Source organism: Natrix helvetica (assembly GCF_964273705.1).
Source record: "Natrix helvetica genome assembly, chromosome: 5".
Taxonomy (NCBI): Eukaryota; Metazoa; Chordata; class Lepidosauria; order Squamata; family Natricidae; genus Natrix; species Natrix helvetica.
In genome coordinates, this window is record NC_138551.1 from 52,054,489 (window position 1) to 52,080,600 (window position 26,112).

The 26,112-nt window shown below is 38.1% G+C and overlaps 1 protein-coding gene across 1 annotated transcript in view; it reads left to right on the top strand.

Moving 5' to 3' along the window:
* Positions 1-16,436, top strand: part of SFXN2 (sideroflexin 2) — a 35,571-nt gene extending 19,135 nt beyond the window's left edge. The window contains exons 8-13 of the mRNA XM_081953727.1: positions 1,635-1,695; positions 7,215-7,281; positions 8,965-9,014; positions 9,822-9,871; positions 10,355-10,402; positions 11,418-16,436. Coding sequence (XP_081809853.1) covers positions 1,635-1,695; positions 7,215-7,281; positions 8,965-9,014; positions 9,822-9,871; positions 10,355-10,402; positions 11,418-11,517 — 376 coding nt within the window. The 3' untranslated portion in view covers positions 11,518-16,436. The remainder of the gene's footprint in view (positions 1-1,634; positions 1,696-7,214; positions 7,282-8,964; positions 9,015-9,821; positions 9,872-10,354; positions 10,403-11,417) is intronic.
* Positions 16,437-26,112: the final 9,676 nt, after the last annotated feature.

The following is a 26,112-nucleotide window of genomic DNA, read 5'->3' on the forward strand; positions in this document are numbered from 1 at the left end:
TTCCCTCTTGTATAATCAATAAGATAAGATAAAGACTGGGTCACTTTGATAATTGGGGCATGAGTGATTTGGGGACAAATGGAAAAATCTATTCTGCTAGAATTAATTGTCACCAATCTTTTTATAACTTTATATATAACTTTATATAAAAATGTTAATTAAATGATGCTTTTCTCCATAACTGCCTTTTCATTTTGTGAACAACCAGGAATAGTTAATAAGAGAGAAAATAATTAAATATTAGTCTGTCATAAGAATATATTTTGGCACCCGCTATTCAGAAAGAAATCTTATTTTTTTTAATTAAACATAATAAAACATAGCATAGACATGTTACTATTACCCTGTCTAGAAAAAAGTTAATGAAGGAAGCACAAAGTCCCATATAAAACATCACAATAATTGTGTTTTGATATTATGAAAGCAACATGATACTTTCTAAATCTTCTGTTTAAAATTACAGCCGTTGGATCAGATGTAGACTATTTATATATTAAGTAGTTGTGAAGTTGGTGTAATTGATCAATATTGAAGCATATTTCTCAGAGCACTTCCTTAATGGGTTTAGGTAAGGCTCCCATGTCCTTACTCAGCAGCTTCTCTTCCATCTCAGCTAGCCAAAATTTCACGTTGTAAAACTTGTCTTTCCCAAGTTGGGAGATGCTGTTATTCCTGAGGTTGCAGCTTAGCCTGTTTTTGACTGGCAAGAAGTCCTACCAAATCTTGATGCTCCTTCCCCATAATTGACAAACTATATTAGCACCTTTATTAAAAACTCCATGCCATCATAGTGTGTCCCATATTGGGCTTTAGAATGACTAACCAGCCAGAAACCATGACTTTAATCATGGCCCTAATGCAGAACGAGTGGATTTGAGTGCTATAGGAGTGCAGTTTTGGCACTCCGCTAATTAGCTAGCTGAAGGTTTGGGTCAGCTATAGCAAGCGTTTACAACAGCCACCAGTGGGACAACCGTGGACTATACAGGGTGGGATTTCAGAGCATTTGGAAAATGGAAAAATTATATAAAACAGCACATTTTTACCAGCTTGCTCTGGTTTAAGATTATTCATTCTTAAACAGTTTATGTCTCAGTTGAAAAATCCCATGATGGATTTATATTGATGGATACTTTACAAAAAAAACGATTTGTCACCACCTTCATTTTACCCAGATTTTATTTTGACATTCAAATTACTATTTGGAGTTGCTGAGTATCTAAATCCTCAGAATGTTTGGTGATAATTAGGAATAGGATTCTCTAGGAGGCAGCAGTGCACAATCATTGGTGTCAGATACTCAGTAACTCAAGTGTGTGGACTTTCTTCGCAATGTAATTGTTCTTAGGCTGATGGAGCTTTGCATTCCTGCAAAGATTTTTTTTTTTACTGAGCCTCTTGATTTAAACTGAATATAACCCTGCTCCTGCAGCATTTTTAAACATGACAAGGCAGCTGGGTAACTTAGGACAAGCCACTCTTTCCCAGCTCTCTTCATCTCACAGATAAGCTGTGGTGGAGAGAAAAGGAATGGCTGCATTTAGTATGCTTCCTTGAGTAGTACAAAAAAAAACCCCACAACTTCTAGCTGGTTGATCTTAATGTCTAAGGTCATGTGTTTGTGTCTTCATTAGGGAACTCATTAATGGGATCACAGTGACAGATGAAAATGACAATACTCTGGGAAAGTCCAGGGTAAGTACCATCATCTTGGGACTTTGAGATCCTGGAATTGGTTTATTATTATTCTTTTTATAAACAAGAGCATTTAGAGTTATCTTTTCTACAGTATATGCCTGACTGCCTAAGGAGAGCCCTGTATGCTGATACATCAGGTTACAGCAAGTGTTATCTGTTGAATTGGGGGGGGGGGGGGGGGGGTGTTTGTTTTGTTTTTTGGGTCTCCCACAAATTCGCATGATGATTGTTTCAGATGAAGAAGTAGATGGCAAGATCAACATTTCTTAAATAGAGAGTAGCTTGGAGTTGTTGAACTGTCCAATAGAAGCTTCTGCAGCCTAATGCCCTTCCAGATTTATTGGGTTAATAACTCCCAGAATTCCCAGTTAGTGGGAATGCTAAGAATTGTGATTAAGGAATGTGGGATTACAGAAGAGTTGTGTTCCCAATCTTAGCAGCCTACAGATATGTCTTTTTAAATTCCCAGAATTTTCAGAATCGGTATTCTGGCTAGGACTTTCTGGAAGTCCAGACATCTGGACATTCCTTAGGTAGGAAAACCTTCAGAGCCACTGAAGGTTTAAGGCAGCAACTTACTCTTCATCAAGATATAATGAAGTAAAAAGGACAATAATGGAATTTTTGGCATTCTTGAAGTATCTTGACTACCTGTGGTGAATATCTATCATTAGCTTGTGCTACATCAAACAAAATTTTGAGAGCTCTTCCTTATAACCCTTTGACAAAGAAAATTATTACCACCGCTATCACTCAAAAAAGCAAATTTCATATGCTCTGTAGATTCTTTAATGTTCTTTGAGATGCTTTAATGTTACTACTTTGTTACCAGTATTCCAAGTAACACATCTCTCTATATATTGGGAGTTCTTAACCTTTGGTACATAAAATTCTGTACAAGCTATTTTAGAGAAGTTATATCTAGTATTATTATTTATTGTTTATTTATACAGTGGCATCAGTTTTCATGGCATTTTACCAATAACCAGAGGACAGGCCCCTGCTCACAGGAATTTACAGTATAAAGTTTGACAAAGGGAGATAACAGAGAAAGTGGAGGCAGGGATAAAACAGGGTAAGATGTGTGATTCATAATGCAAAATTGTTAGCTTATTTATGTCTTTTTAGTTATTGGAACTAGAACTCTTAGAAAGACCAAAATTGTTAATGGTGTTATAAAAAGCAGTCTGTTTCGTTGTTATTATACTTCCTGCCATTCTTCTGTCCAGGAAAGAAAAACTACACTTAGACTAAAATTATGATAAAATAAAAGTTGGTAACGAATAAAATATTATCATAAAATTTATTATTTAATACCATAATTAAAAGCATTAGTCAAAAAATAGAATTGATGGACACAGCAACTGATATAAAAGCAGCATAGGACTATCAAACCCTTGCTTTTCCCCCTTTTTCTAAAATACATTCTGGCTGTTTTGGTGTTCTGTATTTTATTTTGTAATATTGCTTTTATAATCAAATACTGGTTTTGTACATTTTAATTAAAAATTAAAGAATGTGCCATGGTTACTTCTAGAAAGTCTGTTCCATGCATATAGGATAGGGAGAAAAGGCAGAGTTCTTGTGGGGAGCAATCAGCTGTCAGACAATTTAGGATGATGGATCCGAATTAGTGACGTTTAAAGGTAGAGATGCTTCTAGATTTTAGAGTAGAAAATTAAGATAGTCACAGTGCTGGAGGCCAATAGAGGAGTAAGAGACTGTTACAATATTCCTTCTTTTCTTGCTTTTACAGACACACATTTTTTTTCTTTTATTTTAAAACACCCTGCTATTTATTCCTCTTGCATTCCAGGTAACAGTTATCAGAGGGCCCCTTCAGCCACTCAGCAAGCCTCTGGGTCAACTGACATTTTCACATAATGTTTTTAGTAAAATATACAAGTTGTAGATTAGGTTGCGAGCCTATATCACATGAATCTTTCCTGTAGGAATAATAACAGTGGTACTTAGACTTATATACCACTTCACAGTGCTTTACAACCCCCTCTAAGTGGTTTACGGAGTCAGCATATTGGCCCCCAACAATCTGGCTCCTTGTTTTACTGACCTCGGAAGGATGAAAGGCTGAGTCAACCTTAAGCCAGTGAGAATCAAACAGCCGTACTGCTGATAGTTGGCAATCAGCAGCCTTCAGTACTGCATTCTGATCAATGTGTCACCACAGCTCTTAAGGACATGATAATAATCTAGTTTTGGTATACTTGGCCCAGATGCCACAGTTGCAACCAAACCCAGCTTAACCTCAAGCATGCTTACACTATTTTGTGCAAACTTAAGATTTTTTTTTAAAAAAATCTATACACTACCTTTCAAGTCACCATACTGATGCTTACCAATTAGGAGCATACTGATTTTACTTAGTATGCATCCAGTGGTGGGTTCCTGCCGGATCGCACCGGATCGCGCGCTCCCTTTCGGCGCTGAACCCGGAAGTACGTTCTTGCCCCGCCCCTGGCGACGGGACGACGCTTGCCTGCGCTCCACCAGCTCGGCTGGGACAGGAGACGTTTCCTCAGCGGAGCAGAGCGCCTGAAAGGGACGCAGGCTCAGCCTGCCAGGCTGCCACCGCTCCACTGCAGACATTGCTGAGCAGAGAAACGTCTCCTGTCCCAGCCGAGCTGGTGGAGCGCAGGCAAGCGTCGTCCCGTCGCCAGGGGCAGGGCAAGAACGTACTTCCGGGTTCAGCGCCGAAAGGGAGCGGGCGATCCGGTACGATCCGGCAGGAACCCACCACTGTATGCATCCCATGATGACCACAGACAGAAATAAAACACAGGATTAAAATCACCCTTCTGAGATGGTTACATTGGTTTCAATTGTCGTAATAGTCATTATGAGGTTTTTGATGAAACCTGAGCTGTTTCTTGGTTTATGATGGGGTAATTAAATCATGATTGTTGTATTATTTTGTCCTAGTTAGTTAATAAGCAACTCTCCATGAAGCATCTTTATGCATCTTTTATTTATTTAAATATAGCATTTAATTCAATCTCTATATACAAAGCTCTGGATAAAACTGATAGTCTCTTCTATAGAGTAGATAAAGAGTCAAGAGTTAGTGCAGATTAAATATGGGTTTTTTTTTAGATTTCAGTTCAAAAGGTTTAAGTAAATTGTATCCTAGGTTTCCCCATTTGTCAACATTTATATCTATTCTCTAGTTCAAACCTTTGACAAATTAAAATTCCATCTTCCAAGCTGCAAATAAATCTATTTCAGTCATAACTGCTGATGATGCATCTGGCCTATCTCAGACATAAGTAGGTTTAAAGCCCTTCCTTTAAACTCTTGACTCATATTGTAAAGACCTATGTGCCAAAACCAAGGTAGTGAGTGGTCTTTCCAGAGAGGTTTCAAGATGTAGATATTATTGGACAGATAATGACATCTTTGAACAAAGTTTAGAATCCACATTTCGCTGGGAACAGAGATGGTAACTATATTTGTCTCCCTATAAATATTTTTAGTATAGGCTTCCATTTGGCTTGAAGGTTTGTAATTATAAAGTTCCAAGCTTCCAGAAACAGCACAGTCTAAATTTCTAAGAGTTCCTCTGAGTGACTCTTAACTCTTTATTGAATCTGGAATTTAGACTAGGTTCTCTACGTACTCGCATGCAGCTCCATTGTTGAAAATTCTGGCTAAAGTTTATTTTTTACTTATGGCTCCCTTGCCTCTTTAGTCCTTTTGGATAGCTTTCTGTTGTCCTTGAAGTGGACCTTAAATATTGTAAACTGTAAGCAGGGCCGGATTTTCCTATAGGCTAACTAGGCTTCAGCCTAGGGTCTCAAGATCAAGAGGGGCCTTTTATTTATCCGTGCCACATATTTTATAAAGGTTAGTACCAATTACAACATGTTTCATTTAATATATTGATATATATCACAGTAATGATGTATTTTATTATCTCTCATGTAATTTACAAACTTAAAAATGGGAGGTGAAAGGGCCCCATAAGTGGAATAACCTAGGGCCTCTTTTCATCTAAATCCGGCCCTGACTGTAAGCCCCGTATTTGATCTTACTTGACCTTACTGAAAGAACTAAATCTGAACTGATGCAAAGTGTATTCAGTGCTGATAATTAGGAATACGGGTAGGCCTCGACTTATGGCCACAATTGGGCCCATTTCTGTCGCTAAGTGAGACATTTGTTACGTGAGTTTTGCCCCATTTCTTGCCACAGTTGTTCAGTGAATCGCTGCTGTTTTTAAATTAGTAACATGGTTGTTAAGTGAATCAGGCTTCCCCATTGACATCACTTGTCAGAAAGTTGCAGAAGGTGATCGCATGAACCTGGGACACTGCAACCATTATAAATATGAGTCAGTTGCCAAGTGTGTGAATTTTGATCACGTGACTATGGGGATGGTGCAGCGGTTTTAAGTGTGAAAAATAGCTGTAAGTCCTTTTTTTCAGTGCCATTATAACTTTGAACAGTCACTAAATGAACTGCTGTAAGTTGAGGATACTTGCATCTGAATACGACACCCACCTGTTATAGTGACCTCCATCTGGAGGACCTTTGACTTCAACGATTATTTTTTTAATATCTTGTGTTTGCCACACGTGAGAGCTTTTTCTTTGGACCAGTTTAATGCTCTAATTTCCATGTGGTCAATAAAGTTTTTAAAATATGTCTATGCAGTATCCCTGCCTTGCTTGGTGGGAGAAATGGAGATGATTAGGTATGTATTGCTGCGTCCCCTATATTGTATAGATTGTATAGATTGGAGCACAGCTATTGTAATGTTCCTTTCATATACTTGCTTTAGTAGCCAGACGAAGAAAAGATTCTTCTCAATAGCAGATTTGTCTTTAAGGAAGTCTGGAGACCAAATAGAATTGCCAAATGTTGCTGTCTGGGGCTTATTGTTTTAGGCTTCAATTCTTTCTTTTCTGCAAGTTGTTTGAAAATGGATGGACTCGGGTGGCATCCGACAGTGAATGAATAAATATATTAAAAACAGTTTAACTGTTTGAGAATTTTTTTTTACTGCCTTTTGATTGCCTTCCTAATAATATGTAACTAACCAATCTGTGACCACAAATAAAATACATATTTAAACTTATTTAATATCTTCTTGGAAAAATGTAGATATTGTCTTGGTTAACAGGCGTATTTGCATTTAAAGGGCTGATCCCATATTGCTCTATTATGTTTTGATTATGTGATTGCATTGTTAATTAAAAAAATTAACCCAATAAAAATGAAGTATAAAAATAAATAAAAAATAAAAAATTAACTCAAAAAAATCCTTCCTGCCCTTTTTTACATGTAGCTATGATCTAGCTCAAAAATGGGTGTGTGTTTAATACATTTTAGTTTTAAACGCAGTTTGTCACTGCGTTAATTGGTTTGCCAATTTGAGCTTATATTCTAAGTTATACTGTAGAAATGTTTTTTGTCCCACCAACATTGTCCTGCTTCTGAGGCTGGATATTCTGCAATGAATACTGTGTCATTGCTGTTTGCTTGCTTGTTCGTTTTAGAGAGCTGCAATCAAGGGGATAACTCAGGTGGTGGTTTCCCGCATTGCTATGGCTGCTCCTGGCATGAGTAAGTGCTAAATATTTCTCTTTTGTTGGACTGTAATTTGGCATGTTAATTTAGAGGCAGGCATCAAAAAGTAAATATCCAGTACAAACTCTTAATATATACTCCTAATCACAGTATCAGAACATTAACTTCAACATTTCATCATTTTGCCGTGACATTGGATGCAAAGATACAGTCATGTGGTTGATATCATACAATACAATAGTAGAGTTGGAAGGGACCTTGGAGGCCTTCTAGTCCAACCCCCTGCCTAGGCAGGAAACCCTATACCGTTTCAGACAGATGGCTATCCAACATCTTCTTAAAGACTTCCAGTGTTGGGGCATTCACAACTTCTGGAGGCAAGCTGTTCCACTGATTAATTGTTCTAACTGTCAGGAAGTTTCTCCTCAGTTCTAAGTTGCTTCTCTCCTTGATTAGTTTCCACCCATTGCTTCTTGTTCTACCCTCAGGTGCCTTGGAGAATAGTTGGACTCCCTCTTCTTTGTGGCAACCCCTGAGATATTGGAACACTGCTATCATGTCTCCCCTAGTCCTTCTTTCTCTTAAGCTAGACATACCCAGTTCCTGCAACCGTTCTTCATATGTTTTAGTCTCCAGTCCCCTCATCATCTTTGTTGCTCTTCTCTGCACTCTTTCTAGAGTCTCCACATCTTTTTTACATCGTGGCAACCAGAACTGAATGCAGTATTCCAAGTGTGGCCTTACCAAGGCATTATAAAGTGGTATTAACACTTCACGTGATCTTGATTCATGTACATTTCATCATTCACCTCCTTGCATTGTCCTCTAGTGCAACAGCTTGGTGACCTCCACAAGGACTCCGAGCCAAGTTGATTGCTGCTATGTTGGTTGGGAATCCTGGGAATTGACATAGGGGACTCCATTGGTGAAGGCTGCTCTGGTGGGTTGTGCTGAAGGGCTCTTGAAACTATATTTAGGATTGGCTCTCATTCGTTATGATGTTTACAAGCTAGTAAGTGCTCATTAGTCAGATCCTGCTCCACATTAAAATCATAATTAGCTTCCCCAATGGTACACTTCAAGGTGATGGCTAACATTCTATTACTTTCAGCCAACTGAGAATGATTGGGGCTTTAATCTACCCATTGAAAGATGCCAGACAGAGGAATTTCTAAACTGTGGCACTAATTTATTTAGGTTGTTAAGATTCAGATTAAAAAAATTAAAGCAAAATCCATTTACAATATTTTAACTCTGTGTATGGGTGAGTATGTGCATGGCTAAGTCCTGTAGGATACCAACAGAATTCATGAAAAAAATGAAAGGGAGTTTGTTAAAAACACCTAGCTTCAAGTGTGGTAAGCTTTTGACCATTAAACTTCTATGATTTAAAAGATTATAAACCTTTTAAAATGCTATTATGAGCCATGGTACAAACATTCACAGGTGTGATCAAAGCTGTTACTGAACAATATTGCGTTCTACTTTCTTGGGAAATAAGCTACCAGATTTTCTGTAACATGTCCACATGTTGCATTTTTTCCCCTAAATAAGGATACATTAGGATTATTAAGAATTACCCCAGAACATGGGAAGAAAGTGTTTATAACTCACAAAATTATTAGTAGTGGGGCAGTCCAGTGCATCTTATCTATTATATCACTGAGATGTGGGACAGAGTTGATCCAAGGAAAATAAAATCATGTGTTTTCTTTTTAGTTTTATTGCCTATTATCATGGAGGCATTAGAGAAATATCCATTCATGAAGGTAAGGTACTTGGGAAATGGAATGAATTACAGTAGTTTGTTCTTGCTTAAATAATAAGAGGTCAGATATTTTAGTTATGCAGATAACTAAATAGCTAGCAGAAGTTCTACGTATTCCTCACTTTGGCAATATAATACATTTGTTAAAGATTTGAAGTAGATCATCTGCACATAAACTCAGTAGCAAATCTACTGCTACCAGCAGAAACAAGAAAAACAAGGCAAGCCTCCAATAGAAAATTAAGCAATTGGAACAAATTATTTTTACTTTTTGGTTGGTTTTATTGTTTTTAACTCAGTTTTAATTGTTAGTTCTGGGGGTCATGTATTTGAAATAGGTAGTCTATATGCTTATTATATAAATAAATCACACACATTATTAATTGTTATTGTGAGTTTTATTCCTATGAAATTCTACTCCAGGGGTGTCAATCTGGTGGCCCATGGGCTGGATGCTTCACACGCAGGCCATACCCACCCCAACTTTGCAAAGGCAAAAAATATTATGATACGTTATGAATTCAGTCTTTTAGTCCCCTTCAGTTCTTAAAAAGCTTCTAGATACCAGATCAAGATGTTAATAGTGTCTCCATATTGGCTAAGCGTATTATTTAAGCATATCAGCATATTGCTAAACTGGCAGGGGCTTGTAGATTTTTATAGATCTAATCAACTTTTTGTGCTCTTGGTTCCCAAAAAGAGATTTGTATTGTTAGTTCTCTTTATTATCTCAGCCCTAATTCTAGAAACTGAAAGTTTGAATTCTTACTTTCTTGGAATCACCATATGCATATTGTTTTCTTGGCAGAAAATCCAGGTTCTCCATGCTCCCTTGCAAACAGTTCTTGTTGGAGGATTGTAAGTATTCTGTATCGTGCATTACTTTCAGAAGCCAGTGCTTCAAAGCTGTAATTCCTGGTGATTTATGAAAAGGCACCCATTTTATAAGGAATTTGGGGGAGGGGGGTACCGGAAGATTTTTTTTTTTCATCATAGCATTAAAATATAATATGAACTCAAGCACTGTGGATTGAAAAGTAAGTGTGGCTTAGGATATGTGTGGGATATTTAACAAGCAAGGGCTTAATGCTTGGTCAAGCAACCATGGTTAAATGCAAATTTCATCTGTATTTATATGTGGAAAATAAAATATACATGTTTGCATTGAATATGGGAATGGGCATCAAACTGCTTTAAAATCCAGTGCATCTTGTTGTAAAGAATCCTGCCAAATACATAACTTCTGCTTAGCTGTTTTGAACCGGAGAACGCAGTTCTGGATTCCCTATGGAGAAAAAAAATGTTGGCCTTTCTTTTTAATAATTTGCCTTTGCCTTGCAGCCTTGTGTTCATGGTCCCAGTTGCCTGTGCACTTTTCCCCCAGAGAAGGTACCAATCTCTTTTCTGTCCTTTTGTCCCTCCTGACTGCCCTATACAATTTGTATATAACCTGAACTAGAAAGGCATAGGATTTGAAAGGGGGGGGGGGGCAGCAGGACCAGCACTCCATAAAGTTAGCCATAGGGATCCTTGGAATTGAGTGAGCAAACTGTGTTGTGATGCAAAATCCGCCCCTTACTTATTTGTATGTGAATGTCACAACATACTCTTCACCATATTGCTGTTATTGTGGCTAACTGCAAACAGCTATGCAGTTATTTGTTTGGATATAAGTCCCATCATCCTCAACAATGGCTATACTGGCTCTGGATGATGAGGGCCATTCCAATGCTTCTGGACTACATCAAGTTGAAAAAGCTAATGTGGGAAATATTCCTCCTTATCTAGAGAGTAATTATTTATGCTGACCTGTGACAGGAGGTTTCACCTACATATTGGGAGCCATTCTTTTGTATAGAATATTTCTGCCCACTCATACACATTCTCATTTAAAGATAAACTTTGAAAACATGCAGTATATTATTGCTTCCCAAATCCAACCACAAGAAGCTGTGACTGTGACTCACACGTTAGTTTGACTCCTTTGTGTTTGAATTCCTGGGTCAGTTGTAAAAAGAGGCCTTGCAGCATGGAAGCTTGATTTAGGGCATTCTGTGGTTTCTACGTGCCTTTCATGGTCAGGGTTGGCCTAAGACAGCTCACTGCATGAGGAAGAGAAGTGATTGGCACCCACTTCCCAAGTCTTGTCATTTCAATTCAACCTTGCTTGATTATTGCAGCGGCACTCATTTCGTTGTGGAAACAGTGAGGGAAGCCCTTATTTTGCAAGTAAAATTATCAGCTCTGTCTTACATCACAGTTATCTGTGACAGAGCTCATAATCGATTTTTGTCTCCTCTGCCAATATTACGTCACCCCAATAACACACTGTCTTTGGTCCAGTATCAAGCAGCCTTTAGCACTTAGGGGAACAATGTGTTTTCTTTTTTTTCTCTCTTCTTAGTTCAATTGCACTTTCACACCTGGAGCCTGAACTCAGAGAACGAATTGTAGCTGAACATGGGGACAAAGTGACTTTTGCCTATTTTAATAAGGGTTTATGAGTGAGAACCGCCTGGACTTGGTGCCTATGGACTCCTCCTGGACAAAAACCTTTATAGACGTCAGAAATAGAATATTGAAGAAAGAGCAGCACTCCATCTCCTTTCTTTTTTTTCTTGTGTGTGTTTGTGTGTCTGGGTGTAGAGAGAACTATCTAGGCAAATCTGAGCCTTTCTTTCTGTTATATCTTCATGGTGACAAACGTATGGGTTTTGGAGTATGTCGTTTTCTGCTTTATGTCAATGATGAGAATGCGTTACTTGAGCCAATTAGTCAGCAATGGAATTACCGTATTTTTCAGAGTATAAGACACACCCGAGTATAAGACGCACCAAGGTTTTCAAGAGGCAAATTTTAAAAAAGTTTTTGCACTCTGCAAACCTCCCAAAAAGGGGCCATTTTTCATGAAAATGGGCCCATTGTTTTTCAAAAAAAAGGCATGAATAGCCTTTAGGGGGCTTGCAGAGTGTTCCTGGGGGGTGGCCTCCCCCCAAAACGAGCAAAAAGCCCATTTTTCGCAAAAACTGGCCCATTTTTTGTAAAAAAAAAATTGCATGCATAGCCTTTAGGAGGCTTATAGAGTACTCCTGGGGGCTGGGGGGGCAAAATTGAGCAAAAATATTGTCCATTTTCCACTCATTTCTGCCTTCCCCGGCCCCCAGGAGCTCTCTGAAAGCCTTCTACAGGCTCTGCACAGCCATTTTGGTGAAGGGGGCGGGATTTCAGAGGCAAAAAATGCTGTATCCAGTGTATAAGACGCACCCAGATTTTCAGCCTCTTTTTTGAGGGAAAAAGGTGCATCTTATAGTCCAAAAAATATGGTTCTTGGAAGCCGTTATTCCAAGCCTTAAATCTGCCTTGATCCATATTCCTTTGTGTTTTGAAGACCATAACTAAGTGTCTCTAATCCAGTGGTGGGTTTCAAAATTTTTTAGAACCTCTTCTGTAGGTGTGGCCTGCTTTGTGGGAATGTCTTACTGGCCATGTGACCGAGTAGGAGTGGTTTGCCGGCCCTATGACTGGGTGGGAGTGGCTTGTCAGCCATGTGACTGGGTGGGCGTGTAAATCACTTATAAAATGTGGTGAAACTCACTTAACAACGCTCTTTCTTAGCAACCAAAATGTAGGCTCAGAAACTCTGTCATTTGAAGCATGCAAGTCTTAAGGCTGTCAAGTTACAAGACCTTTGCACCCCTAACCCTTTAGAAAAAAAACCCCCAGGGGTATTCAAACTTGTTAGCTTTAAGACTTGTGGACTTCAACTCCCGAATTCCTCCTCTTGCTCTTCATCTTGATGATGTGCGGACGGGCGGGGGGAGGGAGCTGGAACCGGTTCTAAATGGCACTAATCCAAAAAGGAACCTGCAGCTCCATACACAGATACTTAAGAACAAGTTCTTCGTAACTCAGGAGAGCCACTTTTGGAAAAATAAAATCCCACAGCGCTGCATTTTGATTTAGAAATTAATTTTTAACATCAATTCATCCTACTTCACCCATCATAAATTCTGCTTTTTAATTGAACCAGACTATATAATTAAAATGCATTTTTAATCAAGGCATTTATGATTATATTATCATGCTTAAAGATGACAAAATAGAAATTTGTTCATTTTGTAGGTATATTCTCATCTAGCTGCTAATGCTTTCTTAACATTAACTGCTAACAAATGCTAAATAGGAACCTTGTTAGAGAGCATAATTATGCAGTCTTGCAATAGATGTAATATCCTTTAAATTATCTATTAGTTCAGTTTGGCAAACTTCATCTCCAATCATGTACAAATGAGCAGTATTTCTGAAAACAGCTGGCCTGCTTGATTTTTTTTTCCTGCTCCTGAACTTGTCAGTAATTTTCCTTAATTCATAATGCTGTTTTAAGAAATCTAGCTAGAACAATCTAGCATCTTTTCCCACAGTGCACTGGAAGATACAACCCGGGTATCCATGTCCCCTTAAATTGGACATGAAAGTGTACAAATATGAGTCTTCCCTTAACAGGATATTCTTTATTGCATGCTTCAAAAGCTTTCCTGCATCTGCTTAATTAGCATGAGAACTATTTTTATTTTCTTTGAAATCATGATAGGCTACCTTTTGTGACACATGGGGGTTGATTGAAAACTCTTAAGAATTAGACAGAAATGTAAATAAAAAGAAAGAACTTTTAGCTACAGTTGCTATTAACAACCTAAATTTTGTAAGTAATTCACCAAAGTAGCATGGCAGGTTAGGGCAAGGGATACCTGGAGCTCCTTAGTGCGGTTTAGTCTTGAGATTTTGCAATCATTAAAAAGGGGGAAAGATGCTTTTATAACCTGAGGGATTAGTCTGAAGAACAATTTACCTGAAATGATCTAATAGTGAATTATTCCAATGATTACTGTACGTGCCTTTTACTATTAGGGCTAGATTAAGGCCAGCTGATACTCTAAGCATGGCCCAACAATGGTGGTTCTCATCCCTCCAATTGCTCAACTGACAAAATATTAAGACTCAATAAGCGCTGTAAAGTTATTTTGTGCATGGCAGTGAAAAACTTAAGGGCATGTTACAGGCAGTCCTCAACTTACAACCACAATGAAGCCCAAAAATTCCGTTGCTAAGCGAGACATGTATTAAGTGAATTTTGCCCCGTTTGATGACCTTTCTTGCCACAATTGTTAAGTGAATCACTGCAATTGTTAGTAACATGGTTGTTAAGTGAATCTGACTTTCCCATTGACTTTGCTTGTTAGAAGATTACAAAAAGTGATCACATGATCCTAGGATACTGTAACCGTCAAAAATATGAACCAGTTGCCAAGCATTTGAATTTCGTTCATGTGACCTTGAAGCTGCAATGGTCGTCAGCGTGAAAAACGGTCGTAAGTCACTTTTTCCAGGATCATTGTAACTTTCAACCGTCAGTAAATGAACTGTTGTAAGTCGAGGACTATCTGTAACCAGGAGGGAAAGTGGTGTTCCCCTTCCCTTGGTGCCTCACACACAGGCTTATTTTGCTTAATGGTCAATCCAGGCTTGACCTTGTGTACCTATAAATATTTGGAGCTACTGCCTAGTCAGGAAGATACTGAAGAGATGGGGGAAAATATTGGTTTTATGACAGGAGGCAGCTGATATTCAAAAGTGTTCTGAATCAGAAGCAGACAAATGGTTCATAAATATTGGTTAACTTATTCTCTACAAACGTATCTGGTTCTTTTTTAAAAGCCATTTTATACGCAGTGGCCGTTCACCATGTTGTTTTACAGGAAAACCTGTAAAGTACTATTAAGAATTACCCCCCTCCCTCTGTTGTGAATGTCCTATTTTGATTGAATAAATCCAAATGCAAATTGTTGCCAATGGGAAAATGTCCCTTCTCTTTACGTTTTCACTATGCAGAGTTTTATATTTCACATGATGCTTGTTGTTGTTGTTTAAATCACATTTTGGAACCTTCTGTCATAAGAAAGATGGTCCAGGTCTTTTTGAAATTATTTTTAGTTCTACGGTACAGGTAGTCCTTGACTTACGACCACAGTGGCGCCCAAAGGTTCTGTTGCTAAGCGAGTCAGTTAAGTGAATTTGCCCCGTTTTACAACCTTGTCATAGATGTTAAGTGAATTTGACTTCCCCATTGACTTTGCTTGGCAGAAGGTTGCAAAAGATAATCATGTGATTTTGGGATACTGCAACCATCAGAAATATGAACCAGTTGCCAAGCGTCTGAATTTTGATCACATGACCATGGGGATGCAGCAGTCATAAGGCTACAAGACACTTTTCAGTGCCATAGTAACTTTAAAATGTCACTAAACAAATGGTTGTAAATCAAGGACTACCGAGATAAGGTAACACCAATGTTTATACTGTATTATAAGTGTGGTGCACCATGTATACCAGGAATTTACAGAAGCTTCCTTTGGGTTATTTGTTAATAATAAGCAATATGGTGCTGTGTTTGCCTTTCTGGAGCTTTTTATACCTTTTTGCCAAAATTGATAGTCATCATAGAGTATCAATCTTTAGTAAATGCTAGGAAATCACATTTGGAGCCTACTAATTGTGATGATTTGTTCATTTGTTTGAAAGAGAGATTTCTTTTCAGACAATTCAGTAATTGCCCAACTCAGGATCTTGTTTCCTTGGCTTTTTTTTTTTTTTTTGGTAAGCACATATTGCATTTGCATAGAATGTGTAGGCACAATTTGTAAGGTTTATGGATGGATGCAAGAAACAACACCGTAAATTCTTTGCTATTTTGAGCTTCATGGATAGACAAAGAATCCATTGTTACCCTTATCCCAACATCTGCACCATGGACAATGCAGGTTTACCTTCCAGAGACTGTTGTTACAATTTTAATAATATTGCATCACATACAAATAGTATGTGCAAAATCTGTTGAACACGTGAAATAGGTTTTCTTTTATGATTTTTGAATACTTTGTGTCATCTCTCTTTTCCCCAATCTGGCACCATCCAAACATGGAATTTCAACACAGCTGGATGCACCATATTGGGGAAGACTGTGCTTTAAAAACGCTTATTCTTATGCAATTTATTTTAGATTCAGAATATTACCAGAGCAGGTGAAATGCTGCACCTGGTATTATTAATCCAGTGTCTATCCACATCTCTCATTGAAGAGTTGTTCATTTGATACCCTCGGTCTGGCGACTGGTTCATCTGTCTCTTGCTGATAATTAAATGCTAGCATTATTTTAAGTCTGTGATTTACCTTACATTAAATGTGTTGTGATGCAAACATCATTTTGCAAATAATTTTTGAAGTAAATGACAGAATATGACTATTGTTGTTTATGCTGGTGCTAGCCAAAATCTGATATATTAGGCAGCAAATATTGAAAGATTTTGGTGATTTTGTTTTAGCTCTTGACCATTCAAAATGAAATAAAACACTGTGATTTTAAAAGTTGTCTGACTTCTCTTTTATAAATCTTGGAGCTATCTCTTAGCTTGAACAGAGCTTCTATTTTATAGAAGATATGTGGCTGATCTATGCAGGGCTGCAGAGTTACAACTTCAGATAGACTTTGCACTTCCATGCAGTTAAATATCAGTTATCAGTGGAAAGTACAATTTATTAAAGTATTAAAGCAGTAAAAAATAGACAGGATCAGGAAGATCACTGGAATGTCCTTGGATGAGCTGTGGATTATCACCAGGGATAAACTGAAATGACATACAGTGGTCTTTACAATTAACAGGGTTTGAGTGTGACTTGACAGCATCTAACCAACAAATACAGAGTAATGGTTTATTTTAAACATTGTTTGCAGGTTAGCAAAAATAATGTTCTACACAAATATTCTTGTGTATCACAGTAAAATACTCTTACAGCCCATAGGGACATCACATCTCAATGTTATGGCAATATAGATTAATCCAATAAAGATGATGAATAAGAAGAGGACAGCAAAAGTAAGTCAATCATACTGTATAATGTATGGGCTTAACTTTGAAAAGGTTAATTCACTTATGTGTATCACATGGTCTGCACATGCAAATCCATGATTTGGTGATAGATTGATTAATATCAACACTTTTCGAACATTCTAGACAAGCTCTTTCATCTGCATTCCATTAACCTATAATATGCTTAGCAAGGTTATGTTTTATGAACCAACTCTTGCTCCAGTCCTTTTCGTTTTTAACTGTTGGATGCTAGCTGTCTATGTTATTGGTTGAGGAAGGCCTGGCTGATAGTCCAGTGACTATGCCAACTTCCTGTCCTCTAGGGTGCAAATTCTAAGCTCCAAGATCATGTGATTTGATTTTTCATCAAGTAAAGATTAATCCATCTTTATGTATTTAGCACTACCCATCTATCTCATCCAATGAATTATCGATGGTAGCTACAATCTCCAATAAATTGAATTCCATAGCTATAACTTAACAAGAGATGTAACTACCATAATATAATACTCATAATAATTTGTGGTATATTGATATATTCCTGTGTTAGCTAAAAAAAAAAGTAATGCAGCAGCAGCAACATTTCAGAAACCAAAGCTATCATTGAAATCCTAATACTTATCTTGTATTAGTTTGATTGTTGTTCCTGAAGCTAAATGTTAAAGGGATGAGATTCCAGTCTCTGTTAAGAATCCACCTCTCTTCGAGGTAGAGAATTACATTAGTTGGCTGAATTGTTTACCTCTATCTTTTATAACTTTCTGTCTCTATTTTGGAGTGAGGCAGCTAGATCATTCATGCTTTCATTTCAGTTCATAATCCTACTGATCACAGATCACATAATCCTACTGATATGTGTCTGTCCAGTATCCTTTCTTTCTCAGTATAAATATAACAAGACAAACTTTAAACAATTCTTCCAAAATGGCTAATACTATCGCCTCTCAAATTGTATGAAAGGACAATGATATTTTGCCTCTGCCTATTCTATTACTCTCATGCTGTCTCAAACACGGTATTTTGGGAAGGCTAAATGGACCAAGAACCAGAGAGGTTCCTTACAGTAACAATGAATAGGTGTCAAGCAACACTCTGAACAACAACCAGCTGTCAGTCTGTTAGGACACACAGGCAGGAAAAGAAGATGGTAGATTTGAACATGGATATTGGTTTTTTGTTATTATAATGCAGCATTTTCTAGAACTTAGCTATCCCTAGTAAAGCTAGCTTATCAAAGAGCTATGTGTTGAATTTTTGCCTTTTAATTCTTGAGTTTGACAATGCCCTAGATAAAGCTTGACATTTTGGGGAGGTAAGAAGAATATTCTTTAACAAGCAGGACAGTGTGTTGAACAGACCAGGACTGTATAAATGTATTTATTAGACAGGTACCTAACCCACAGATGAATCTAGGCAGCTTACAACATTAAAAATCCACAACAGAAGAACTCATATTCCTCCCCCTGTATGGCAGCAGCAACATAAATCAATCACTTGATTGGCTTTATCTCCATTTGTGGTCCCAAGGTCCACTGACAAAACCACATCTTCAGGGTCTTTCAGAAAAGCAAGAGCTGGGTTTTTGTATAATATCAGTTCAGTTGATCTTGAAATGGAGAATTTGAATTTAAAATGTGAAATTATGTACCTTCTTGTGTTCTTATAGACCAATAGCTGATTATGAATAAACATTTCTTAAATTGAGTCCCTGAAATAAATTAGATTGCAACCCTATTGTTCATTTCCTAAGACTACCATTGAACTCAGGACTAAGTTCATACATCATATTAAATCATAATGTCTTCCTCATTTTGGCTTCGTATAGTCTGTAAATCAAACTACTACACTTTGTAAACCAGAGTTAATCCCTTTATGTCAATTGGGAATTCAGCCTGCACTTTCCCTTTCCCAAGGAATGTGGGTGCACCAAATTTTCCACAACTTTTCTGCTTTTGATTGCTTTATACTAAGTAGCCTGTTATCATTTTTCCCTAGGTTTTTCCTTCTCTTTTAGCTATGTAAATGTCACCACATCAACGAACACTTATTCTATGGCAGTCTCTGTTCTCCCCACCATTTCAGTTCTTTGATCAGATCAGTTATCTGATTCTGAAACGGCTGAGAAGAGTAAAATAATAGAATATTAAAGGCATAATCAAGTGCCTTATCTATTTTCTTCCTTCTTCCATCATTTTAATTCCATTTTAGGATTACGTATCCCAGCACAGTATAATTCAGTGATACTGTACTGTGGTATCAATGTAGCTTGGCCTTTTCAGAGGTTTTGGATTACAGAAGTCAATCTTTACTAGAGCGGAATTTCAGATTGTATATAATTTGAAGATAGTAATTCCAGAATTTGGAACAAGCTATCTTTGAAAATAAAAGCAGAATTGAGATATCCATTATTTTGAATTTGTTTCAACGTTAGTCACAGCCTTTCAATTATTTTGGCTTTTTTTCCAGGCATGCCAATAATAAAAATAATTGCATTTTAGTGCCACAACATACACAAAAATCTTATATATTACCGTGGCTGTACAGTTCTTTTCGATTATTATAAACTGCCAGGAGTCGCTGACAGATTTGGTAGTATACTTATACAGTATGATTAATAAATTGATGTCAAAATTTCAGCATAGTTATACCACATATTTATTTGAATTCACAAATGAAATCTTACATGGTATGACAAAAAGCAATTATATTGGCAGCGTATGAATATGAGGTAAAAAATAACTTTGTATTGTTTAATAGCCTACCATTGTCTGAGTTCACTAAACAATACCAAAGCCAAACAAATTATAACACTATTTAGCATAAAGTATGATCCAGTCACTGTTCTTACTAATCCGACTGGTATCATTCCTTGCTTAAAGCCCCAAAAATTAATAAGCAAAACTCATTCTTTGTTTTTCTACCTTTCTGCAAACAAATAAACAAAAATAAATTCTTGTTGTTTTAATGGCATTGATTCCTATAGGAAAAACACCCAAGGCAAGCCAAGCCTGAAGTTGTACGTACATGCTGGATACGTACTCCTATCCAAAAGTGCTACATGGGCCATCATTAACAAGATAGTACTTGAACATACAGTATGTGCCAACAATATTTCAATGTAGTGTGCCAATCCCTGGGCGATGAGATGCCAATCAGCTAGCTTGTTTACAGAAACCAGGCAATTACTAGTTTGATTGTTGGTAATTGTAAATGACTGGAACATTTCATCAGGACCTGAAATGTAAAGCTGAACAATTTCAGTTAGAAATAAATCATGGGTAGACATCTGGGCCTATTAAGTCATGTGGAGAAAGCAAATCCATCCTTTGCAATCCTCACAGTTCCAGACACATTCTAAAAACTTATTTTAGACCAGAAATAGGATGATCAGTTCTGTATGGCTTTTCCGACTTCAGTATACTGCGAAGTCCTGCCAATATAATTTAAAGGTAAAAACAAACATCTTTACGAAGCTCAAGTCAAGGCCATTTAACAGTTGCACCATAACTTATCTCAATGAAGGTATCCTAAATATGCACTTTTGTCCAAATAATACTTAGAAATATAGTGCATCCAAAGCTTCAGAATGCTTAAAATATACTGAAGGATTTTTTTGAGCTCCAGAAATGCAAGATTAAGGCATTTGTTTTTTTTAAAAGTCTCAATTCTCTGTGCTGAATATATAATCTACATATATCAGCAGCTAAGTTTGAAAAAACAGCTTAGTTTTACTTCAACTCTATATTCATTTGAATTATGGGATAACATACTTCTGATTATACTTCATTGTGGACAGTGAGCAGTAAGTAATTGTACTATACAACTTGTGAAATGTGAAAACACTAGAAAAACCAAGTAAAATGCAAGTGATCCATAATGGCTTATCAGTCACAAGGAAAAGGGAGAGTCTTTCATAACGCAACAGCATGCAGAGAAGAGAATTGAAATATTTTGCCACTTAGTAATTTTCCAGTTTAAATCTTCCTCCACACAGTTGCTAATCCTATACCAATCTTCTCCAATGGAATATTTTTCAGAGATTTATGATTACTGTTTTCATTATTACCAATGTGCATAAAGGCTTAGTTAGGCCTTAGGGCAGCGATGGCGAACCTTTTTTGGCTCACGTGCCAGAAGTGGGGGGGGGACGCAGGGGGTCATGTGCGGGCGTGCCGCACCCATAATGCAATGTGCAACACCCCCCCAGTGCGCATGCGCGCACTACAGCCACTCCCCCTCCATTTTTACATGGTTTTTTCGCCCTCCCCAGGCTCCAGAGGCTTTATAGGAGCCTGGGGAGGGCGAAAAGAGCCTCCTCCGCCCCCCCGGAGGCCCTCCGGAGGCTTCAGGGATCATCCAGAGGCTTCCCTGAAGCCTTCGGAACACTTAAAACAACCTCCAAGCAAACCGGAAGTGACTTTTTTCTCCTTGCGTGCCCCGACAAATGGCTCCGCGTGCCACCTGCATCACTGCCTTAGGGTAATGGAAGTTTCTATCAGCAAGACAAGTTGGGGAAGGTTGCCCTACACCCATAAACAAATGTTACAGATTTTTATAATCAAATGATCCTTTCTCATTTACCATAGGAACAGGTTTCTCCAATACATACTGGATACAAAATTATATCTGAATTTGTGCCAATTCTTCCTGAGGAACACTGAGTTCTGTTCTGCTCCTCATCTGTATGTTTGAACAGCAACATTCAGACCTTGATAATTTCGTCATAAACATAGCTGGTAGTGAGCAAAGTAGTGAGCAAAGCTAACTTGGCTCCAAGCTTTCTTAAACAATTGCTCTACATTTATTTGTTTACCAAGAGATCTCTGCAGAACTGTTGCAGAATGTCTATATGTTGAATTCTCAACTTCAGAAGAGAGATACCATGGTCTCTTTGATTTAAAGTATTGCTTGCTCCAAACCTCAGCATAAGCCTGGAACAGCAACAGTGGGATTTTCTGGCTGCTGCTCTCCCTTTGTGGGAATTAATCTGGTTTATAAAACTCCTTTTCAGATTTCCACCCCTTGCTCTGTTTTGGTCACGTTAATAGCCTGTCTTGATCATACTTATCAAAGTCCCAAATTGATGGATTCTCCTGCTTCTTTACTCCTCCCATACATGATGAGGAAGTAAGCACTAATTATTATTCCCATGGAGAGACACTGGAAAATTGGAATGGGACAACTCACCACAGCCAACTCTCTGTGGAACAACTCACCATGAAACAATTTAATAATTCAATTATTAATTATTTTAATTTTTGTCATTCACATTTCACTCTATCCCTCCTTTTGCATCCTTTCTATAATGAATCTATTTCTTGATATTAGTGTAACTCTCGTTCCACAGCGAGTTGTCCCACAGCAAGTTGGCCATGGTGAATTGGCTGTGGCGAGTTGGCTGCGGCAAATTGAAATTTTACAATAAAAGTAGTATTAGCCTACGTGACTTTGTTTCCTAGTCTGGTCTACCTAGAAGGGCTGGCAACACTTCTCCAGATGTATAGCAGGAAAGGACAGGCGGGGCTTGCTGTCCTGTTCTGGGACTAAGCAAAAGACAAATGTGGTAAATCCTGCCCTTAAGAAATAGTTAATGTCCTATCCTGGAGGATCAGTCTGGTTGTGCAGTTCAGCCTTGTGACAATGCATACTTTTGCAGGGACTTATCTTTATTTATTTTCTGTATTCTCAGACATTGAAACAGAACATGAAGTAGTTTAATCATCTACCGTACATCATGGGTGTCAAACCGGTGATGTCACATTGTTGTCGCGTGACGTATTGTGACTATTCCCCCCTTCACTAAACTGGGGGCGGGCTTGGCCAGTGCATGATATGCACAGCCTGCGGGCCGCGAGTTTGACACCCCTGATCTACATCATAGACCTACCAAATGCAAAATGAAGCAACAAGCAGCCCTATCTATTTTTCTTATTGGCCAGAAAATTAGGAAAAGATGGCTGATTTCCCACTGCTATTAATGGCAGGAAGCTAAGCAAATAACTCTCCACCAATCAGCTGATTATTTGATTAAACTGATACCAAGTCACTAGTTTCCCACTGACAATCACAATAGGAAAATGTCAGAGTTTACCCACAGGAAAAGAAAGCCTCACTGTTACTCCTTCTCCCTCCCTGCCTCTCCCACGATTCAGCTGATCAGATGCCGAGGAGAGACAAGGAGTAAGAAGGGTGAGATTTGCATCATTTTATTAGCTATAACTCCCCACTTGTCTAACCTTACCCAACTGGGAAATCCCGATGAGGGCTTTTAATGCAGGGCTTAAGTTGAAAACAATTCACGTGGCATTAAGAAGAAATAATACAGTTAGACAGCAAAAACACTAGATATTTTTGGAAGTACTTGTGGAAACTTATCTTTATAGAGAACGGGCATTTTCAGAAGAAGATTCTTTGCCAGGCTGAAAGCTGAAGCAATTTATTTATGGTTCAAACGTGGTATATAGCAAGAACTGGTCTGAAGCTAGGCTTGTTTGTTTGGTATTTCTCTGGCTTCATTTCCATGTTGGAAGACACCTTTCTCTATCTCCCCACTGGTTGAGATTATATATTATAATCAAAGGTCAAGGGGGAAAACAAACAGTCCAGCCCACATCTTCCCTAGCAGCCAACACCCAGATAAGAAGGTAAGCTTTACTCTCTCATGCCTTGATGCTACCTAGCCTGGTAATGAAACATCTGCAGTAAAACAACCAAACTCAGAAAACTCCCAACAAATCTTGTCTTCCTCTCAGGTCTTTAATTTTGGGTATCATTGAGACACACCAAACTGAATGTTTTGTAGTTTCCTCTTAGTAGTCCAAAGACAAGCGTGCTGCTAGATTTGCCAGTTCTCCTTAGTAGAAGATAAATTTCCAGGTTGCTGGATGATTCCCTCCCTCCTTTGGGATAAAGATCAGAGGTGGTATTCTACTGGTTCAGACTGGTTCGCCCAAACCAATAGCAGAAACTGTGGGTGCCCCCCCCCCCAGCCTGGCTCTACGGCATCCCATTTAGTCCCTTTTTTCGTCAAAAGCGCATGTGCGAAAGTCTGTGTGCAGGCACAGAGGCGGCGCGTGCACTCACATTTGCAAACTGGTAGAGGAGGTAAGTGAATACCACCCCTGGTAAAGATAGTTTCTTTTGCTATAGATCCTGTAGCCAGCTGAGGGCTTAACAGTGGTTTGGTTCTTTGTATTTAGCACTTCAAATTGGATTTAAAAGCTTTGGGGCAGTGGTGTGGAAAATGGCCTACATAGGATTTCCTTTAATCTATAAAAGCAAGCAAGATAATGGAAATTCTTGAAGTCAAAGAATTATCTATTTTCTAAAGTGCATTGTTGTGTTCTAAAAATAGTGATATCCCAAAGGTAGTCCTTAATTTTGTTTAGGGACCATTTGAAGTTACATTGACACTGAAAAAAAAGTGACTTATGCCAGTTTTCACATTTACAACCATTGCAGCATTTCCCCAGTTACCTGATCAAAATTCAGATCCTTGGCAACTGGCTCAATTTTATGAGGGCTGCAGTGTCCCGTTGTTATTTGATCACCTTTTGCGACCTTCTGCCAAACAAAGTCAACAACCATGTTATAAACTTAGCATCTGCAGTGATAACAACTCTGGCAAGAAAGGGTCAAAACTCACAACAATTGTCTCGCTTAGGAACAGAAATTTTGGGCTCAAGTGTGGTCGTAAGTTGAGGACTATCTGTAATAGATGTTTACTTCACAGTTGGTCTTTCACAGGGAAAATTTCAGCATCTAGAGCTAAGGCTGCAGGTGTCAAAACTCGATCGCGTCATGTGACATATTGTGACGTAGCGTGATGTTTTTTGCCTTCACGGAGCTGGGTGGGTGTGGCCTGCGCGTGATGCACTCGGCCCATGTGCTGCCAGTTTGACAGGCCTGAGCTAAGGCATCTTTAACTGCCTTCAGGCTAAGTGGATAAACAATGTTTTATCTTCAAATAAATGGGAATGAATTTTATCTGAACATAAAACCACCCCCAAGAGATCAATAAAAACAAACAGATCTGACCTCAGCCTTAGGTTTATCTAACCCAAAAGATGTAATGTAAAAAGAACATAAAAGAGAAGGAAGCAGAACTTCCTTAACAACAAAAGTTTTTATAACGGCCATCTAAAATGAATACAGTCCAAAGCAATGACATTATTTAAAACTGAATGTAACTAAGTAGGAAATGATGCTCTTTAGATAGTACTTCATCTCAAAAAGTTGCAAACCAGTGCTGATGAATTCGAAAGTCTCCTGCTCATTCTGCTGAATGCTTGATTCCAGTCCTAATGGTATCGGGAGCCAGAAAGGCCCAGCGCTTGTGGTTTCTGAGCTTTGCAGAGGGAGTGTCCTTGTTTTCCTTTTCTCCTTCTGCTGTAGCTGATGAAGGGAGGTACCTAACAGAGATGTTTTCCATATAGAACCAACAGCAGCTTTGCCTTCTTACACAACAAACTTACGTATTTGTTGACACTAATATTTCCCCTTCTCCTGCTCGTTCCTTACATAGTAGTTATCACAGTTATTTTACAAGAATCTTTATGTTTAACTCAGTGGTGCAATAGTATTCACATTACATCATATTAATGAGAGATGCCTTTATCCAAACAAATATACTTCATTAAAAAAAAATTACATCCAGCGAAGGAGGAAGATTTTTCTTTCACTAAAAGAACAAAACTACTAAGTTTACCTCCTGTGTAATAATGAAGAAGTTACATTACAATTCAACTTTATTTGTTTCAGTAGTGTTTACTCTCATATCTGAATTCAGCATTAAAGACGTTTTGAATTACTTATAAATGTGTTGCATGTTCGGCCAGATTCAGTGTCTCAGATTTCAAGGGCTGGGTTTCCATTTCCTGTATTTGTATTTAATTCTCCTTTAATTCTCCTTTCCCATCATAGCCTCTTCCAAGAAACATAGAGCCTTTGAAGAGTTACCTTCCTGCCTTTTTAAAGTAAAAAAAATATCACCCTTATTATTACTGCAGTTGAGTCCTTGTTTTCAAACAAAACCTGGCTGGGAAATACATTTTTATGTCTGACTCATTAATTTCAAGAGCTAGAGGTAAAACAAGAATACATACAAGCTATTTACGGTCTCTGACTTAAGCAATGAAAAGAAATATCTGGACTGTTAAGAGAACCAGAGTTGC